Source organism: Lutra lutra, chromosome 4 (genome assembly GCF_902655055.1).
Source record: "Lutra lutra chromosome 4, mLutLut1.2, whole genome shotgun sequence".
NCBI lineage: Eukaryota > Metazoa > Chordata > Mammalia > Carnivora > Mustelidae > Lutra > Lutra lutra.
Window position 1 is genome coordinate 170640684 of NC_062281.1, and position 16462 is coordinate 170657145.

The 16462-nt window shown below is 42.6% G+C and overlaps 1 protein-coding gene and 1 pseudogene across 3 annotated transcripts in view; both read left to right on the forward strand.

Annotated features, from left to right (window-relative positions):
• The window catches only part of KIAA0319L (KIAA0319 like), a 90065-nt gene that overhangs the window by 51495 nt on the left and 22108 nt on the right, over nt 1-16462 (forward strand). For all 3 annotated transcript variants that reach the window (XM_047724771.1, XM_047724770.1, XM_047724769.1), the window contains exons 5-10: nt 1785-1886; nt 5081-5178; nt 8406-8493; nt 10518-10610; nt 12577-12709; nt 15749-15977. In XM_047724771.1, coding sequence (XP_047580727.1) covers nt 1785-1886; nt 5081-5178; nt 8406-8493; nt 10518-10610; nt 12577-12709; nt 15749-15977 — 743 coding nt within the window. The remainder of the gene's footprint in view (nt 1-1784; nt 1887-5080; nt 5179-8405; nt 8494-10517; nt 10611-12576; nt 12710-15748; nt 15978-16462) is intronic.
• On the forward strand, nt 7046-7960 carry LOC125097188 (ubiquitin-40S ribosomal protein S27a-like; annotated as a pseudogene).

Here is a 16462-nt window from a genome sequence, read left to right on the forward strand (position 1 = left end):
TAAAAATGAATTTTTGCTGATTTTTGATTTCCTAGGCTCTTCTTTCATGGTAGTATAACATGAAATTTGGGGGGTTTCAATCCGAAGGGACTAAAATAATTTTTGTGTTCAGGCATAATGCCTGTAATTTTTGATATTACGATTTTGAAGGGTTTGAGTAACACTATTTTTGTCCATTATACTCTTTCTGAGTATGGTGGTTTCTTTCTTTCTTTCTTTCTTTCTTTCTTTTTTTTTTTTGAAATTCACTTCAGAGAATTCTTATTCAGCCTCCTAGGGTGTCTAAATGTTGAAGTTTCCATAAGGAAGATTTAATTTCTTCCTCAGTGCAGTGTTCCTAAGCAGACAGATACATCTCAAATTTCATGATTGTCTAGGAAGTCCTTCTTACCCCTCAATCTTGAAATATGAGTGGACCAGCCATTTGTTTGTTTTAAGCTCTCTAGTTCCTAGATCTCATACCAAATAACAATTATTTTCGGAGAAATAAGATTTACATAGTAGTGGTTCTCAACAACCTGCAAACATTTTGGGCATGCTACTGACACCTAGTGGGTGGAGGCCTGGGATCCTGCCAGCTGTCATGCAGTGCACAGGACAATTTCCCCCACCCCCACAACAAAGAATTACCTGGTCCAAAACGTCAGTAGTGCCAAGGTTGAGAACCCAGACATATATGAAATAGCTATTGAAATAGTGTGAAGACTATACTGAAAATATACTGTATGTAGCTATTAGCTAACGTGGGTATTCCAAAAATGCTGAGGTACTTCATTCAGAAAGTAGACAAGTTTGAACCGAAATGGTCTGAGAAGATTTCTTGGAGAGAAGACTGGCTTTAAGCTAGAAACAAAGTACTGATTGAGAATAAAGAAAGCATACATCCCAGTTGAAGGAAATAGCATTAGTAAAGTCCCCAAGTGTAGACCATGTCTTCCATGGAGCACAGAAAGGAAAATGAATATAATTACAGACAGAATTGGGTAGGAAGTGTGAGATAGTGTGATCAGATGGTAATGGTTTTTTAATGCCAGGTTGGCAGTTGGCCTTGAATGTGGTATGGGAGTGGGGATTCTTAAGTAGGAGAGTAACATGGTGGGGGGAGTATTTTAGAAAAACTAATGATGGTGGGTGTTTTAGGAAGACAGAATGGATTAGAGTGGGGAGTTCTGGCAGAGGGAAGACCAGTTAAGATTGTTGGAATAACCTAAGTCTGTGGTTGTAGCAATTGGAATAGAACGAAATTAAGGCCATCTTTGTGATCAACATTTGGCTTTTCTTTTTGGAATTTTATAAATGTATTTTATTAGAAAGTTGTTTATCAGCATAAAGATGATCCTTGAAATACTGTTGAATGCTGATTATTGAACTCGATGGAAATTACTATATAAAGAGGGCTTATGGATAGACTATAGTTAAAATACAGTGGAGAAACACTCAGAGACAAAGGAATAAAAGTAGAATAATATGGTGTCAGGATAATCTGAGTGTTTCAATATCGAGGCAGTCAGCGGTATTAGATGCCACTGAAGTAAAGGATGCGGGTTGAGAAACAGTTACTGGATTTGCTAAGGAGCTGTTTGTGGATGACCTCAAAAGATCTTTCTCAGTGGGAAAATGGGGCAGAATAAGATTTCAGGGGATTAGAGAGTAGGTACATAATAAGGAAATAAAGGCAGTAGCTGAATATTGTTTATAAAAGAAATTTGGCCCCAAAAGGATGGAGAGGAATAAGGTAGTCTGGCTCTAATTTCTTATCTCCTATTTCTTTTCTTTGTTTCCAGTTATGAAGGAACTGGTGGTATCTGCTGGAAAGAGTGTCCAGATTACCCTGCCTAAGAATGAAGTTCAGTTAAATGCATATGTTCTCCAAGAACCACTTGAAGGTAAAACATCCCCTTAGTTACATTTGGATAATGTTTTAATTTATGATATTTACATACCTTAACTCATTTACTCATTGCAGCAGTCCTGTGAGAACAGGCACAAATGTTTATCTGTTGTGAGAGACAATATAATATAACGTTTGAAATCATGGGCTTTGATGTTAAGCCTGGGTTCAAATCCCAGCTCAGCTAGACATTAGCTGAATGATTTGAAGCAAATTATTTTTATGCTTGAATTTCTATCTCAGTAAAATGAGGATAATAATTTCTGCTTCATAAGGTTACTTTAAGGGCAAAATGAAACAGTATATAAGGGACCTACCTCAGTGCCTAGCATATAGGTGATGCTCATTAAGTGGAGGTTGGATTATACCCCTTTAAAAGAGGAAGAACCTGAGACTAAAGTTAACCTATTTATTTTGTCCAAACAACTAGTAAATAGTAGAGATAGAACTTGTAGAGGAGTTACTTAAGACTATGGCTAATAGAGATTTGACATTTAAAAAAAAAAGGAAGACAGGGCTCCTGGGTGACTTGGTTGGTTAAGCGTCTGACTCTTGATTTCAGCCCAGATCGTGATCTTAGGGTGGTGAGATTGAGCCCCACTTGTCCCTCTCCCTCCCTCCACTTGTGCTCTTGTGTTCTCTCTCTCTCAAATAAATAAATAAATAAATAAAGTAATTAATTAATAAAATCTTTAAAAAAAAAGACAGGCCCAATGTGATACATAAAATTGGGATCTATGAAATGCATAAATTAGGGGATGCTGCATTCATTATTTAAGAAAACTTTTATAATATGAGCATTCCTTTCACCTTTGAAATATATATTAATATATTAATAATACCAGAATTTGGCTTAGAAGCACACATGCTTCCATAGTGAAGTATACTTTGATGGAAAATGATTGCATTGGGTTTATGCTACTCTCATTACAGGGTTAGTCAAATCGAATGCCATACTTTAGGATTCAGGATTAGGTCCACACCTTTCTTATACAGTAGTCCTGCTTTCTTTTTTTTTTTTTTTTTTTTAAGATTTTTATTTACTTATTTGACAGATAGAGATCCCAGGCAGGCAGAGAGGCAGGCAGAGAGAGAGAGAGAGAGGAGGAAGCAGGCTCCCCGCTGAGCAGAGAGCCCGATGCGGGGCTCGATCCCAGGACCCTGGGATCATGACCTGAGCCGAAGGCAGAGGCTTTAACCCACTGAGCCACCCAGGCGCCCCTGTAGTCCTGATTTCTAATAGGCCTATTACCAACTAGTGTATTTATGCAAAAGTACTTTTCCAGAACCTAAATGCTCTCCTCATTCTATATTTCTGCCCTCAAATTGAGGTTTCCTTATTGGTTCATTCTGCCTTCCTCCAGAGAAGCTTTATCCGGACTCCCTCTGGTGGTAAGTTCAGGTGACTGAACTTGCTGGCCTTTGAAGATGGTGAGAGAACTGCCTTGAGCTGCAGTTGCCTCCACTGTTTTGTGAAAAGCACTGGATTCTGCTTTATTTTCTTGTCTAACCCCTATTTGCATATACATGTCTGTGAGTTGCTGTCACCTTGTAGATCAGGACATGGGTTCTATTTAAAGAGGGCTTAGGGATTGTAGTTAAAATACAGTGGAGACTTTTATGAAGTCTAAAACACATGGGTTGAGAAAGATTCCTTTCAACTGTCCTCTCCATGGGTTGTTCAGCCTTTACCAGATACATGAGATGAATGGTTTTCAAACTTTCACAGACTGGGGACAAGTGAACAGGACCAGCTCTGCCTACTCATCCTCCCCCTCATCTCCTGTGGTAGCCCTTGAAGCACCCCTCAGGATTGCTCTCGGGTTCGGAGGCATGGTTTGAAAACCACTGCCCTAAATCATTTAAACCAGCATTCTGTCTAGCAGCCTGTCATCAGTTGTTCCTACCCTTGGGTAAATTTTTGGCTGTGAGGCATAATTCATCCCCCAAACTTTTCTGTCCTAGGAATATTGCCCTCTCTTGAAATTGCATAGCCAGCCTGAAATATTGTAGAATTGTCAGTTCCCAAACTAATGTGAGTCTGTTTTCTGTGTGGAAGAAAAATTTCCAACTTTAGTTGGAAGGTCATCTCTTAGCACCAGTCCCATGGCTGCCGCTGCTTTCCTGCTTCTCACCTGACCTGATTTCCACAGAATATATGTGTGAGAGCTGCCCAGGCATGATGACTGTCCAACACAAAGCTAGTATTTTGGGGAGGAAGGAAGAGTGATAGATCTTGCATCTCAAGCTTATAAAATAAAATCTGGTCTTCAGATGAAGGCTATCTTGGAATTCGATTCTATGTGCTAACTCACTTTCGAACTCATGAACTAAGAAAGAGATGACCATTCTCTGTTACGCTTTTGAGGTTTCTTCTCTTTTCCTTTTATTTTCCTTCTGGGTAGTAACATAAACTAAGCCTTCATACCCAACCCCGTCTGTCCCTCATCAGATGCGAATTTCGTTTCTCTCTAAATTTAAGACCACTTTCATGGGGGTGGGATTCCATTTAGATAACGGGATCCTGTCCTTGTCCTACCCAGTCATACAGTCTGAGTTACAAATGAGGACCATTTAATGCTTCATTTGATCTTAATTAATTTCAGTGGGGCCTATTTTAAATGGGCCATCCCCTACCATCTTCTGCAGTGTGTTATTTAGCTCAGCAGGAATGAAGTAGCTCTTTTAACTCACCAGGGTGTGATGACCTCAGTGAGACAAGCATTGTTAGCACTCTGTAAAAAAGCTATTTTTGAACCATGTTATTTAGAAGTCATTGCTGTTCTTTGTTGCAAAAGAAGTTTTGCAAGAAAATGGCCTTTGTTCCCAGTGAGTTCATCTATAGTGGTTGATAGGGCTTGTATTTTCACTGTGATGCCATACCATGAGCAACCTGAGTTGCTCATGAGTGAGTGGAAGGGGGATTGGCCTCTTTCAAAGGGAGACTGGCTGTGGGGCAGGAGAGAGCACTGTTGGGAGAGGGTGGAGGAAGCCCTGACTGTAGCTGAGTCAGCAGTATCCTCCCTTTCTTTGAACAAGATGTTTGGTTTCCTGTAGGCTCTGGGGCGGAATCTTAAAAACTGAGGCCTTGTCAAGATTTAGAAGAGATTTGTTATTGGCAGGCTGTGCGGCTGCCCTCTTTATGTGTGGGTGTGTGTTTTCATGATTTCTGTAACTGCCCTTCTATAGGAGAAACCTACACCTACAACTGGCAGCTGATTACTCATCCTAAAGACTACAGTGGAGAGATGGAAGGGAAACGTTCTCAGATCCTCAAACTGTCCAAGGTGAATTTGCTTCCTCTCACTTGCAGGGCTGGGGTAGAGGTGCTGACCATTTTCTAAAATGTAGAATGTAGAATTTTCTGTTCACACTTAAATCAGGAACGATCTTTCAGAAGTGAATCCTCTAAAAGTCTGGCTGACATCCAGTATTTGTTAGTGTATGATTCTCAAATGTTCATTTATGGTGAGGAGACTATAAGCATGGTGGTGATAGCTGAAAATATACACTAAACAGCTTTTAAGGGTAACATAAGGATTTTAGAATTTGGGAGATAAGCTAAGTTTTTTGTGGCCACAAGACTGTGTAAATTGGCTCAGTCTTTTTTGGGATTCAGTGTAGTTATTAGGAACCATAAAAATGTTCATATCCTTTAGCCCGGCAGTCTCATTCATTCGTTCATTCTTTTTTTCTTTAACAACTGTTCATCGCACACTAGTTATGTGTCAGGCGGTGGGGATTTACCAGTGGATTGATCAAAATCTTCACATTTAAGGACAGTAGAGTCTCACCAGTGATACTGGCCAGAAGCAGACAAGTATAACAGGGGATGCACTAGGTCAGTGCATGGAGTATTGGAGCCCTGGGGAGTTTGATTTCTTAGAGTTTACCGAGTGGGGTCATGACAGTGACTCACTTTCTTGGTAAAGGGTGGAATGCTGATGCAGGGGAAGCAATGTCCACTGGGCCAAACAGAAAATGTGGCAGAAAGGTAATTCTGTGTGGTTCAGCATGACTAGACCCTCTGGCATTAGAAGAGCAGTGGCACAAAGTTGGAGAGATGCATGGGTCGCAGAGTGAAGACTGTGAATCTTATGCACAGGGAATATGGACCCTTTGAAAGGTTTTAGACAACAGAAAGACTAGTTCAGGTTTTCAGTTTAGAAAGCTTACCCTGAGACTGCAAATAAGACTCAAACTGGGGAAGCCAATTGAGAATCTGTTGAAAGATGTAGGTGTGAGATGGTGATAGCCTGGGTTGAAAAACAAAACTTAAAGACCACTGTTGAGCTCATAATATGTGCCAGACACAGTGCTAATTGCTTTATGCACTAACTGACCCCAAGATGTAGATACTAATATTTGTTTTATATGACAAAACTAAAAATTAGAAAAATAATTTAGCCAAAGTTCACAAAGCTATTAAATGGTAGGTTTGAACTGGAACTTTCCATCCCTGAAGCTCTTGCTTTTAATAACTTTGCTATGATGGTTGAAATCTAAGGTGATGGCATTGTGAGTGGACAGAGTGAGTGGATGTCAGGAGTATAATGGAGGTTGACTTGATAAGGCCTGGTGATCAAGTGATGGGGTGGCAGTGTTGGGGAAGGGAAGTCTAGGATCATTCTAGCCTTTTGGCTCAGGCATTTGGGTAGATGTTGGCACAACAGTGGTGATATTCACTAAAATGAAGAACACAGAAAGAGGAGCAAGTTTGGATGAGGTTTGCAGATGATTAAATTATTTTTAGACAGAGTGAGTTTGAGGTGCCTGTGAAGTAGCTGAGACTCAGGGACTAGAGATCAGGACACAAGTCTGTGCTAGAGAGAGAAATTTGCACACCAACCTCAAACAGATGACATTTTAAGTCGTGGTAATGTATGAGATCATCCCGACAGAGTGTATAGAGTGCAGTTGGAATCCTGGGGAGCACAGTGATTAAAGGTGTGCAAGGAAGAAGAAATAGAAGGAAATGAGAGAAGTGAAAGCCAAGGAACGAGAGCTTTCCAAGAGGAAAAACATCAAAAACACTAGTCAATTAGCATTTGCTCAAAGATCATTTGGAAGAAAGGAGGAACTTTGTTCGTCTGAAAGATGTTTATCACAGTATTGGTTATAATAGTAAAAGCCTGGAAACAACCTGGATGCCAACAATGTGGAACGCTTGTGTGATATGACACGTGTACTCGTGCACTATTCTGCAGCGTTGGAAGTGACCATTAAAAAGACTGTTATAATGGGGGAAGGTGCTGATCGTAAATGAACAGAAGAGAGAATAATAAAAAGCTTGATGCAGGTTTTTCTTTCTGATCTGCCATCTGCAGTGGGACTGCCGCCAAGATGCAGATTTTTGTGAAAACCTTTACAGGGAAGACCATCACTCTTGAGGTTGAATCCTCAGAGTAGAAAACATAAAGGCCAAGATCCAGGAATTCCTTCTGATCAGCAGAGACTGATCTTTGCTGGCAAGCAACTGGAAGGTGGATGGATTTTGTGTGACTACAGCATTCAAAAGGAGGCCCCTCTTCATCTTGTGTTGAAACTTTGTGGTGGGGCTAAAAAGAAGGAAGGAGTCTTGTAGCACTCCCAAGGAGAATAAGCATAAGAGAAAGAAGGTTAAGCTGGCTGTCCTGAAATACCAGAAGGTGGATGAGAATGGCAAAACCAGTCACCTTCATCGGGAGTGCCCTTCAGATGAACGCGATGCTGGAATTTTTACGGCTGGCCACTCTGACAGGCATTCTTGTGGTAGATATTGTCTGACTTACTGCTTCAACAAGCCAGAAGACCAGAGTACTTGTGTATGGGTTAATAAAAGACAAGAACTGACACCAACAACAAAAAGCTTGATGCACACTTTGATTCTAACTGGAGCTTGAAAGTCGAGTTCCTAGAGGTAGTGGTCTCATCTTACTCCTCTCCAAACCGCAAGCCTAGGATAATGTCCAGCATCTAATTGGCTCTCAATAAATGTTTGCTGAACGAATGAACTATTTAAAAGCCATTCTTTGTATGTGGTCAAGGACTGGAAGAAAGTAAGAGAAATAGGATTAACTGGTGTGTTAGGACAGTGGGATTGTGGGTGATTTTCTTTCTTTTATATTATGTTTATATAGTTAGTGGAAATCAGAAGGGGAAAATATTCAGATATTTGGGAGCTGTTTGGTATTTTTACAAAATGATTTTCTTTGCAGAGATGATTATTTTAATTTCATAACTTTATGAAATAGAATGGTTGGGCCCTTAATGTTCTTCTGAAAAGAAAATGGGAGTACAGAGATATTGAATTCCCTTTTGTTGTTCTAGAGTCAGCTAGTAATAAGATTCACATTAAAAGCTATGGTTTTTTAGTTTATAATTCATTGTTTCATCTCCTCAGCTGGTTTACTCTCTCCATTTTGGAAACTATGCAGGAGTGCTGTATCAGCATGGGAAGTTCAGATACATGTGTTATTTTACATAGAATTGCTGCCCTTTTGGTTGTCTAAAAGATCTTCTCTCACTTCTGCAGCTTACTCCAGGCTTATATGAATTCAAAGTGATTGTAGACGGTCAAAATGCCCATGGGGAAGGCTATGTGAACGTGACAGTAAAACCAGGTATGAATTTCCCAGCCCTGGCTGAGTCTCCATTGCTTTCTCTGCAGGATTCCCAAAGACAGAGAGATTTGACTTGAAGGGTTTTTAATTCCCGGTGTTGTTGTTCTTTTTTTTAATGTATTCATTGGGCAATTCCTAGTTCAGTGTAGTAAAAGGTTAGGGTCAGGGGCGCCTGGGTGGCTCAGTGGGTTAAAGCCTCTGCCTTCGGCTCAAGTCATGATCCCAGAGACCTGGGATCCAGCACGGCATCAGGCTCTCTGCTCAGCAGGGAGCCTGCTTCCTCCTCTCTCTCTGCCTGCCTCTCTGCCTACTTGTGATCTCTGTCAAATAAATAAATAATCTTAAAACAAACAAACAAACAAAGGTTAGGGTGGCAGAGTATATACTTCAGTTCTAGTTGGAACATTTGGCTAGGCAAAGGAGTATTAGTCACATGGCCCCCAGTACAGTATGGCCTGAGCAGTAGCCTCTGTCTGAGAACTGCTTCTCCACGTAGGTCATGCTGACAGAGGACCATGTGTTGTGATTAAGAGACACAAGAAAGCCAGGAGCCTGGGAGAGGCATGTGAAGGAGAACCAGCCAAATGGCTGGGTCTTCTGATCTCTTTCCAGATACGGGTTTTGTACACAGAATTCCTCATTTAAACCCTGCCAGTCTTTTTTCACCTTGGAAAGCAAATCCTGTCATCCTTTTTAAGTGATCCACCATTGGTAAATTACAGTGCAATAACAAAGTATCTTGTTTTACACTTTTAGGGAAATTTGGGGCAAGTTGGAGAGTGATATATACATTGGCACAAATTCTTAATACTGTTTTCTGTCTTTGTTGGTAATAGATTTTCTATTTGCTCCTTGAACTCTGTAGTCAAGGTAATCCTTTCACCTTCCTAAAAATGTGTTTAACATAAAGACTGTTGGATTTTTCTCTCAAAGAAAAGGCCACTGGGTTTGTAGCTCGTAGTCATTTGGGTGGACGGAGCAGTTTTTGACCCTGCCATCACTCCGGCCTAGACACAATCAGCTTAGGGATGACTGGGAAATCATCCGTTCTCTTTTCAGCATAGTCTGTGCCAAGGGATAGTTTGTCAAAGCCCTTGTTGTGCAACGCTTGTTTGTTGTCCTCCTCTACTCAGCTTGTGCCACTGTAGTCCTTGTCATGAACAAGATAGCACGTGAGCATTGAAAGCATGCACTAGGCACGGTCTTAGGAGTAGTCAAGTTTGGAAGAGCTCTGATGCTTCCATGTGTCTTATGCTGGAATGGTAACCTGGTGTTTAACTTTCCATTCGGTGATGCTGCACCCATCAGTTATGTAATGGAAACTAATTTATAATTCACCCACATAGGCCTGCTCCTCCTATAATTTATAAAGGCCCTCTTCCATGATCCCAGGGTGCTGGGATTGAGCCCTATGTCGGGCTCTCTGCTCAGTGGGAGCCTGCTTCTCCCTCTCCTTGCCACTCCCCCTGCTTGTGCTCTCTTTCTCATAAATAAGTAAATAAAATCTTTACCAAAAAAACTGAAAACAAAACACCTGGTGGCTCAGTTGGTTAAACATCTGCCTTCAGGGGTGCCTGGGTGGCTCAGTGGGTTAAGCCTCGGCCTTTGGCTCAGGTCATGATCTCAGGGTCCTGGGAGTGAGCCTCACATCGGGCTCTCTGCTCAGCGGGGAGCCTGCTTCCTCCTCTCTCTCTGCCTGCCTCTCTTCCTACTTGCGATCTCTCTCTCTGTCAAATAAATAAATAAAATCTTTAAAAACAAAAACAAACCTCTGCCTTCAGCTCAGGTCGTGATCCCAGGGTCCTGGGACTGAGCCCCACATTGGGCTCCCTGTTCAGTGGAGAGCCTGGTCCTCCCTCTCCTACTTCCCCTGCTTGTGCATGCTCACTCACTCTCTCTCTCTCTCTCTCTCTCTGTCAAATGAGTAAATAAAGTCTTTTAAAAATTGAATAAATAAGAACGGCTAATTTTTTTTTTTTTTTAAAAGCTCCTCTTCCAGTGTTTTCTGCATTTTTTTCTTGCAGAGCCCCGGAAGAATCAGCCTCCTGTTGCCATCGTGTCACCACAGTTCCAGGAGATCTCTCTGCCAACCACTTCTACAGTCATTGATGGCAGCCGTGAGTACTTATCTAGGCATGATGTTTTAGAGGAGCATTCACTGTGAACTGTGGTAGAAAACGCTGTGGAAGATTTGGGGCCAGAGGTACCTGGGTCGCTCAGTTGGTTAAATGCCCAGCTCTTGATCTCAGCTCAGGTCTTGATCTCAGGGTTATGAGATCAGGCCCTGTGTTGGGCTCCCTGCTGGGTGTGGAGCCCACTTTAAAAAAAAAAAGAAGAAGAAGAAGATTTGGTGCCACCTGTGTCAATATTCTGGTTAGGCCCATCTTCTTGACCATGTTACGGGAAGACTACCCATCTCAAGCAACTGATTAGGAAGTAAAAACTGGACAGACCCTATTTAAAAACCCCATGTGACTTGTTTGAAGTAATATTTCTGCTCTTTTGAGATGGTAAGAAAATGGGATTTTGCAGATGTTTAGCATTATTTTGTATGAAACTTGCTTGTTTTCAAATTTGCTTAGATAGAGTCACCATTCTCAGCTATAGAAACAAAGCTCCTTCCTCTTGTGCAAGATAAGTAAGTGAGGGTCTCGGCTGGGAGCCCTCCCCTAGCGTGCAAGGCTGACTGGATTCTTGTCAGCCTCCTCCCGGAGAGACTCCCAGAACATGCTCCGTGCCCCGACTGGGCTCGTGAACATTTCACCCTTCGGAATAGTATCCCCTGATGGGTGATGTGAAAAGACTTGTGGGTCTTTGCCACTGAGGCTGGCTATGCATGCAAGGGGTTTCAGGCCTGTCATCTCAGCAGTATTTACTTGGTCCCCTTGGCGGCCTAGTAAGGCCCTGCTACCCTGATTGTCTTGCCAACAGTCATCCTAATGGGCAAGGCAGTACTGTTCTAGCAGAGGAATCTCCAGTGAGGTTTAACATTTTACATAGAGGGAACTGGCAAGAAGAGGAGGGTGGAAGAATAACAGGACAAGAGAGAAAAGAGAACAGGAAGAAGGATTTGTGAGAGCGGCAAAAAGGGTCACGTAGCCCCATTTTACTGTGTATTGGTGAATAGGTCAAAGTTAAATAATGTGTAAGAGTGTACAGCGGAGACAGTCACCGCGACTCCCATCTCCCGGCTAGCCAGTTGTCCTCCAGTCAATGGTATTATTTTGTGTTTCTTTCTAGAGACTGTCTCTGCATATGTAAGAAAATACGTATGTAGTCTTTACGATAACACAGAGCACACGTTGTTGTGTACCGTGCTTGTTTCTCTATGTCGAAGAATTTTTCTGAATCAGTACATGAAATAGTTTTGTTTTCTTTCTCTGATGGATTGCACAGCCTTCCGTTGAATGGCTGTGTATGTCCCCGTGTGGCTGTATCCTTGGCTTCAGTCAGTCTCTATTGATGACCAGTTAGATTATTTTTGGTCCTTTGCTGCTACAGAGAATGTGGCCATGAATAATCTTGTAAGCGTGACATTTAACACATGTGCAGATGAATCTGTAGGATAAATTCCTCAAAGAGGAATTGCAGGGGCAAAGACCAGTTTTGCTAGGTTGCTGTTTATGGAGAGGGTATGAGCGTGCGCTTCCACCGTGACTCAGGAGAGGGTTTGCTCCGCACCTGTACCCACAGAGTGTGTTCTGAAACTTTGGCCTCACCAAGCAGGTAGGTTAAAAAAAAACAGTATCTGAAGTGTAATTTAAATTTGTGTTTCTTTTATTTTAAGTAAGGTTTTATCTTTTCACAGGTTTAAGAATTTTTGATTTTTCTTTTTTCATACAGTAGCATTTTAACCAGAGATTGCCTGTGTTGGGCTCCTTGGAAAACTACACAGTGGAATATTCATAGCGAGGCAGAATGACCCAATATTCCTAGGGGAGAAACAGTCTGGAGAGATAGTCTGTCCTTTCATGAAGTTTTCCTAGCCTTACATCTCTGGGTAGTTGCCCTGGTTTGTGTAAGCTGGGTAAGTGCTGAGACCCAGCGCTCTTGTGTTGTAACTGATGTTTCTTTATGGTCAAGAAAGCACTGATGATGATAAAATCGTCCAATACCATTGGGAGGAGCTTAAGGGACCTCTGAGAGAAGAGAAGATTTCAGAAGACACGGCCATATTAAAACTAAGTAAGCTCGTCCCTGGGAACTACACTTTCAGGTAAATTAGGACCCTTCAAGTTTCCCTTAGGCTATGTTTTTCCCTTGTGGGTTTTACATTCTCCTAGAAGTAACTCTGACAGATATCAAAGTCATTATAGACTTGGTTGATGATAGAGCCTTTGGTTCCACACTTGATCTTAGCCAAAAGGCCGAGAAATGATAGAACCTTTGGTTCCATTAGTTCTCTGAGTCCTATTGGTGGCTGTGGTCACAACAGTGATGTTTCTAGGGCAACGGGCCTTGCATAGTAGATCAGGACCCACCACAGTTAACCATTCCCAAAGCTGTGCCTGGCAGATCCCCATTTTTTTGGGATTTCTGTCATTAAGTGAAAGGGCCTATCTTCCTGTGCCTTTTCTCAGGAAAGATCTAGAAGGAACCCATTCCCATCTCGTCTCTTCCCTTTGGTAAATGCTTCCTCAAGATCTCAAAATCTTTACTTTGGACTAGTGGTTTATTTCAGTATGATTTGTGGGATCTTTTTCTGTTGGGGGTTTTTAGAGAATTTCGTTCAAAGATAGTCCTGGGAACTCGTGTTGACATTCTAGGATGTGATTAGTAAGAGTGTGAGCTGACTCTAGAGTAGTCCTATTTAGGTTTGCAAAACTCCTTGTCTGTTACAGAGCACTTGTATGTGAGTATCATAAAACACTGTATGTACATGATATTAAATTCATTTTACAGCTGAGAAAAATGAGGCTCAGTGTATTTACTAACTTCTCTGAGGTCACACATTTCAGCTAGAACCGAAGTACAGATTCTGTAACCAAGTCCGGACTCGCTCTGTTCCACTCCTTGACCTGACCTTACATATTTTGTTCATGCTTCCTTGAATGCTCTTCTCAGTCCATCAGAGTTCTGCCCATCCTTAAGGACCTACTCAGTTTTCTGTGAGGCAGAGTAGACCCTCCTGAGGTTCCTCCGAGAGGAGGGAACATGTCTCTCCCGGAACTGTCGCACCCGAACTACCTCTGTGGTTCAACAGTTTATTCGTGGGCGTCTCTCTTCCCCGCTGGGTCTGTAGTGTACCAGGTTTTGACACTACCAGAGACACAGTGACAGGTCCTAGAACAGCATCTGCCCTGTAAATAAATATGACTTAGCAGCACTCTTACTGACTTAAGACTTCAGATGAATGAAAGGCAGCTGCCATTCCACAAGGTTAGAGCCTTCTCATTGGCTTAAAATGGAAACGTGAGTTGGTTTTTACCTTCGATTTCTAATATAGGAGTTCTAACACTTAAGAAATTTAGCTTGGGCCAGGCTGATCCTTTTTAAAAAAGTAATAATAATAGTTCCTGCTTCTGGAACACTTACTGTGTGTTTAATACTGTTATGAGCTCTGTGCAGGCAGTGGCTCATTTAATCCTATAGCAAGTATTATAATTACTATTATTTTGTAGATTAGGAAATTTAGGCACAGAGAGGTTAAGTAACTTGCCCAAGGTCACACAGGCAGCATGACTCGAGTCTGCACTTTCAGTCATAGTGTTTGGGCGGATGCGGTATTGGGAGTGATTCTTCTTTTCTGTCAATTTCAATTTATGAAATGATGGGACTGGATTTGATTAGCATTAAGATCCAGTCTGTTTGGTTCCAATCACCTTTCCTTCTCTCCTCCTTTGACATGGCAGTGGCCTCTCTCCCCAGTCCTGTGGTCGGCTGCTCATCGGGTCCAGGATTCTCGCAGGCAAGCCTGGGACTGAGGTGAAAGAGTAAACGGACAGCTGCAATCTTGCCATTTGTCTATAACTTGCTTTTGCTCTGAAATAGGAGATAAATAGGATATGTTAAAAAACAAAAACAAAAAAACTGTGAAAACAACATGGAAAATGGAAAAAGAGGAAAATTTTTGTGGATTTTTCTTCTTCAGATATTTGCTGATTTGCACATGTCTGTGTGTCTGATGTTTTTGTGCTCTTTCTCTAAAGCCTAAAATCCCCCAAATCCCCTTTAGGCCCTAGGTAAAAGGTGAGACTGTGGGATGCAGCCCCACAGATGTCTGGCTCTGTCTGTGGCTGGTGGTGAGATTTAAACAAACGACATGTCTTTTCTATGCTTTTCCTCTTTCTGTCAGCAAAATGGAAGGAACCCAAACCTCCTTGCTTGCTTATGCTCACATTTTGAGGTGGCAAGAGAAGCTTTAGGCTGTTCAGCTGGAAGGCATCATTTAGGTAAAAGCCTGCTCTTATAAATGAACATTTTTTTTTTTTCCTCTTGCAAATCCTGTTTCACATTGGCACAAGCTGTGGGGCTGTTGCGTAGGAGAATTCATTTGCATCTCGGGCTCCTGTCTTACCGGAGCCGGCCCTCCTGGTCCATCCCAGGGGCTGTCTGCCCAGGGCATCCCTTCTTGTGTTGTGTGCATGGCTGAGGCAGGATGGCAGGAGGAGAGCGGGCTGCAGTCCGTGCTTGCTCTATTCGGGGCCACCTTTGAGCCCCACGGCTTTAGGGGCCAGGGATTATCTACGCTTAAAACTTGGTTTCTGGGCTTTGGAGTCAGAGAACTGGGCTTGCTTGCATCTTGGCTCATTGTGTAGCCCTGGGCAGGTGATGTAGCCTCTGTCAGTTTCCTGTCCAGGGAGATGGAGGACACCTACTTCATACGATTGTTGGGAGGGCCAGGGCAGACAGTGCCTGTGAAGGTCCCAGTGCACAGACACGTGCAGGTGGCAGAGCAGAACGGTGCTGGCGATGGAGTGCCTGGATTCGCATTCTGACTCCACTCAAGCTTGGGCAAGTTACCTCTCTGTGCCTTAGTCTCCTCGTATATGTAAGGAGTAAAATGAGGGTCGTGCTTTATGGAGCCGTTGTGAGGATTTAAGGAGATAGGAAGCACTTGGAACAGTGCCTGGCGCTCGGTCAGGGTGAGCATTTAGTTGTAGTCTGCCTGTCCGACAAGAATGGATAAAGAATTGGTAACCATTTGGTACCCCTGCTGCCTTGGTGTTTCTTAGCCTCGATTTTTCAGTCCTCTCAGATCGCTGCCTCTTCCTTCAGCCCATCCCTGATTGCACTCCTTTCTCTGCCCTGCTAGCTTGACGGTGGTGGACTCTGACGGAGCAAGCAGCTCTACCACTGCAAGTCTGACGGTGAACAAAGCGGTGGATTACCCCCCTGTGGCCAACGCAGGCCCCAACCAAGTGATCACCCTGCCCCAGAACTCCATCACCCTCTTTGGGAACCAGAGCACTGATGACCACGGCATCACCAGCTTTGAGTGGTCACTCAGCCCAAGCAGCAAGGGGAAAGTGGTGGAGATGCAGGTAGGAGGGAATGGCTTCCGTCTGTCCTTGCCCAGGAGAGTTACAGCTGCTGGACTGGGTTGCCCTCATGAGGCTTATTTTTGCTCCCATTTTAATGACCAAAGCCAGATGGATATAGAACACTGAACACTAGAATTAAAAAAAAAAAAAAAAAGTAGGAAATTTAAGGAGTCTTTAAGGAACACATTACCAAAACCTTTGTCTTTAATGTTTAGTATTAAAGGGTGTATTCTAGGATGATGCCAGAGAGCCAGACTGCTCCGAAGCCACAAGGGTACAGATTTTTTTTTTTTTTTTTTTTTTTTTTTGAGAGCACACTCATGTGTTCGGGGTACCGGGAGAGCAGGGAGGAGGGGCAGAGGGAGAGAGAGGATCTCAAGCAGGCTTCACACTCAGCATGGAGCCTGACAGGGGCTTGAAGATCCTATGACCCTGAGATCATGATACAAGGTTTCAAATCTTTTTTTTTTTTTTAAAGATTTTAT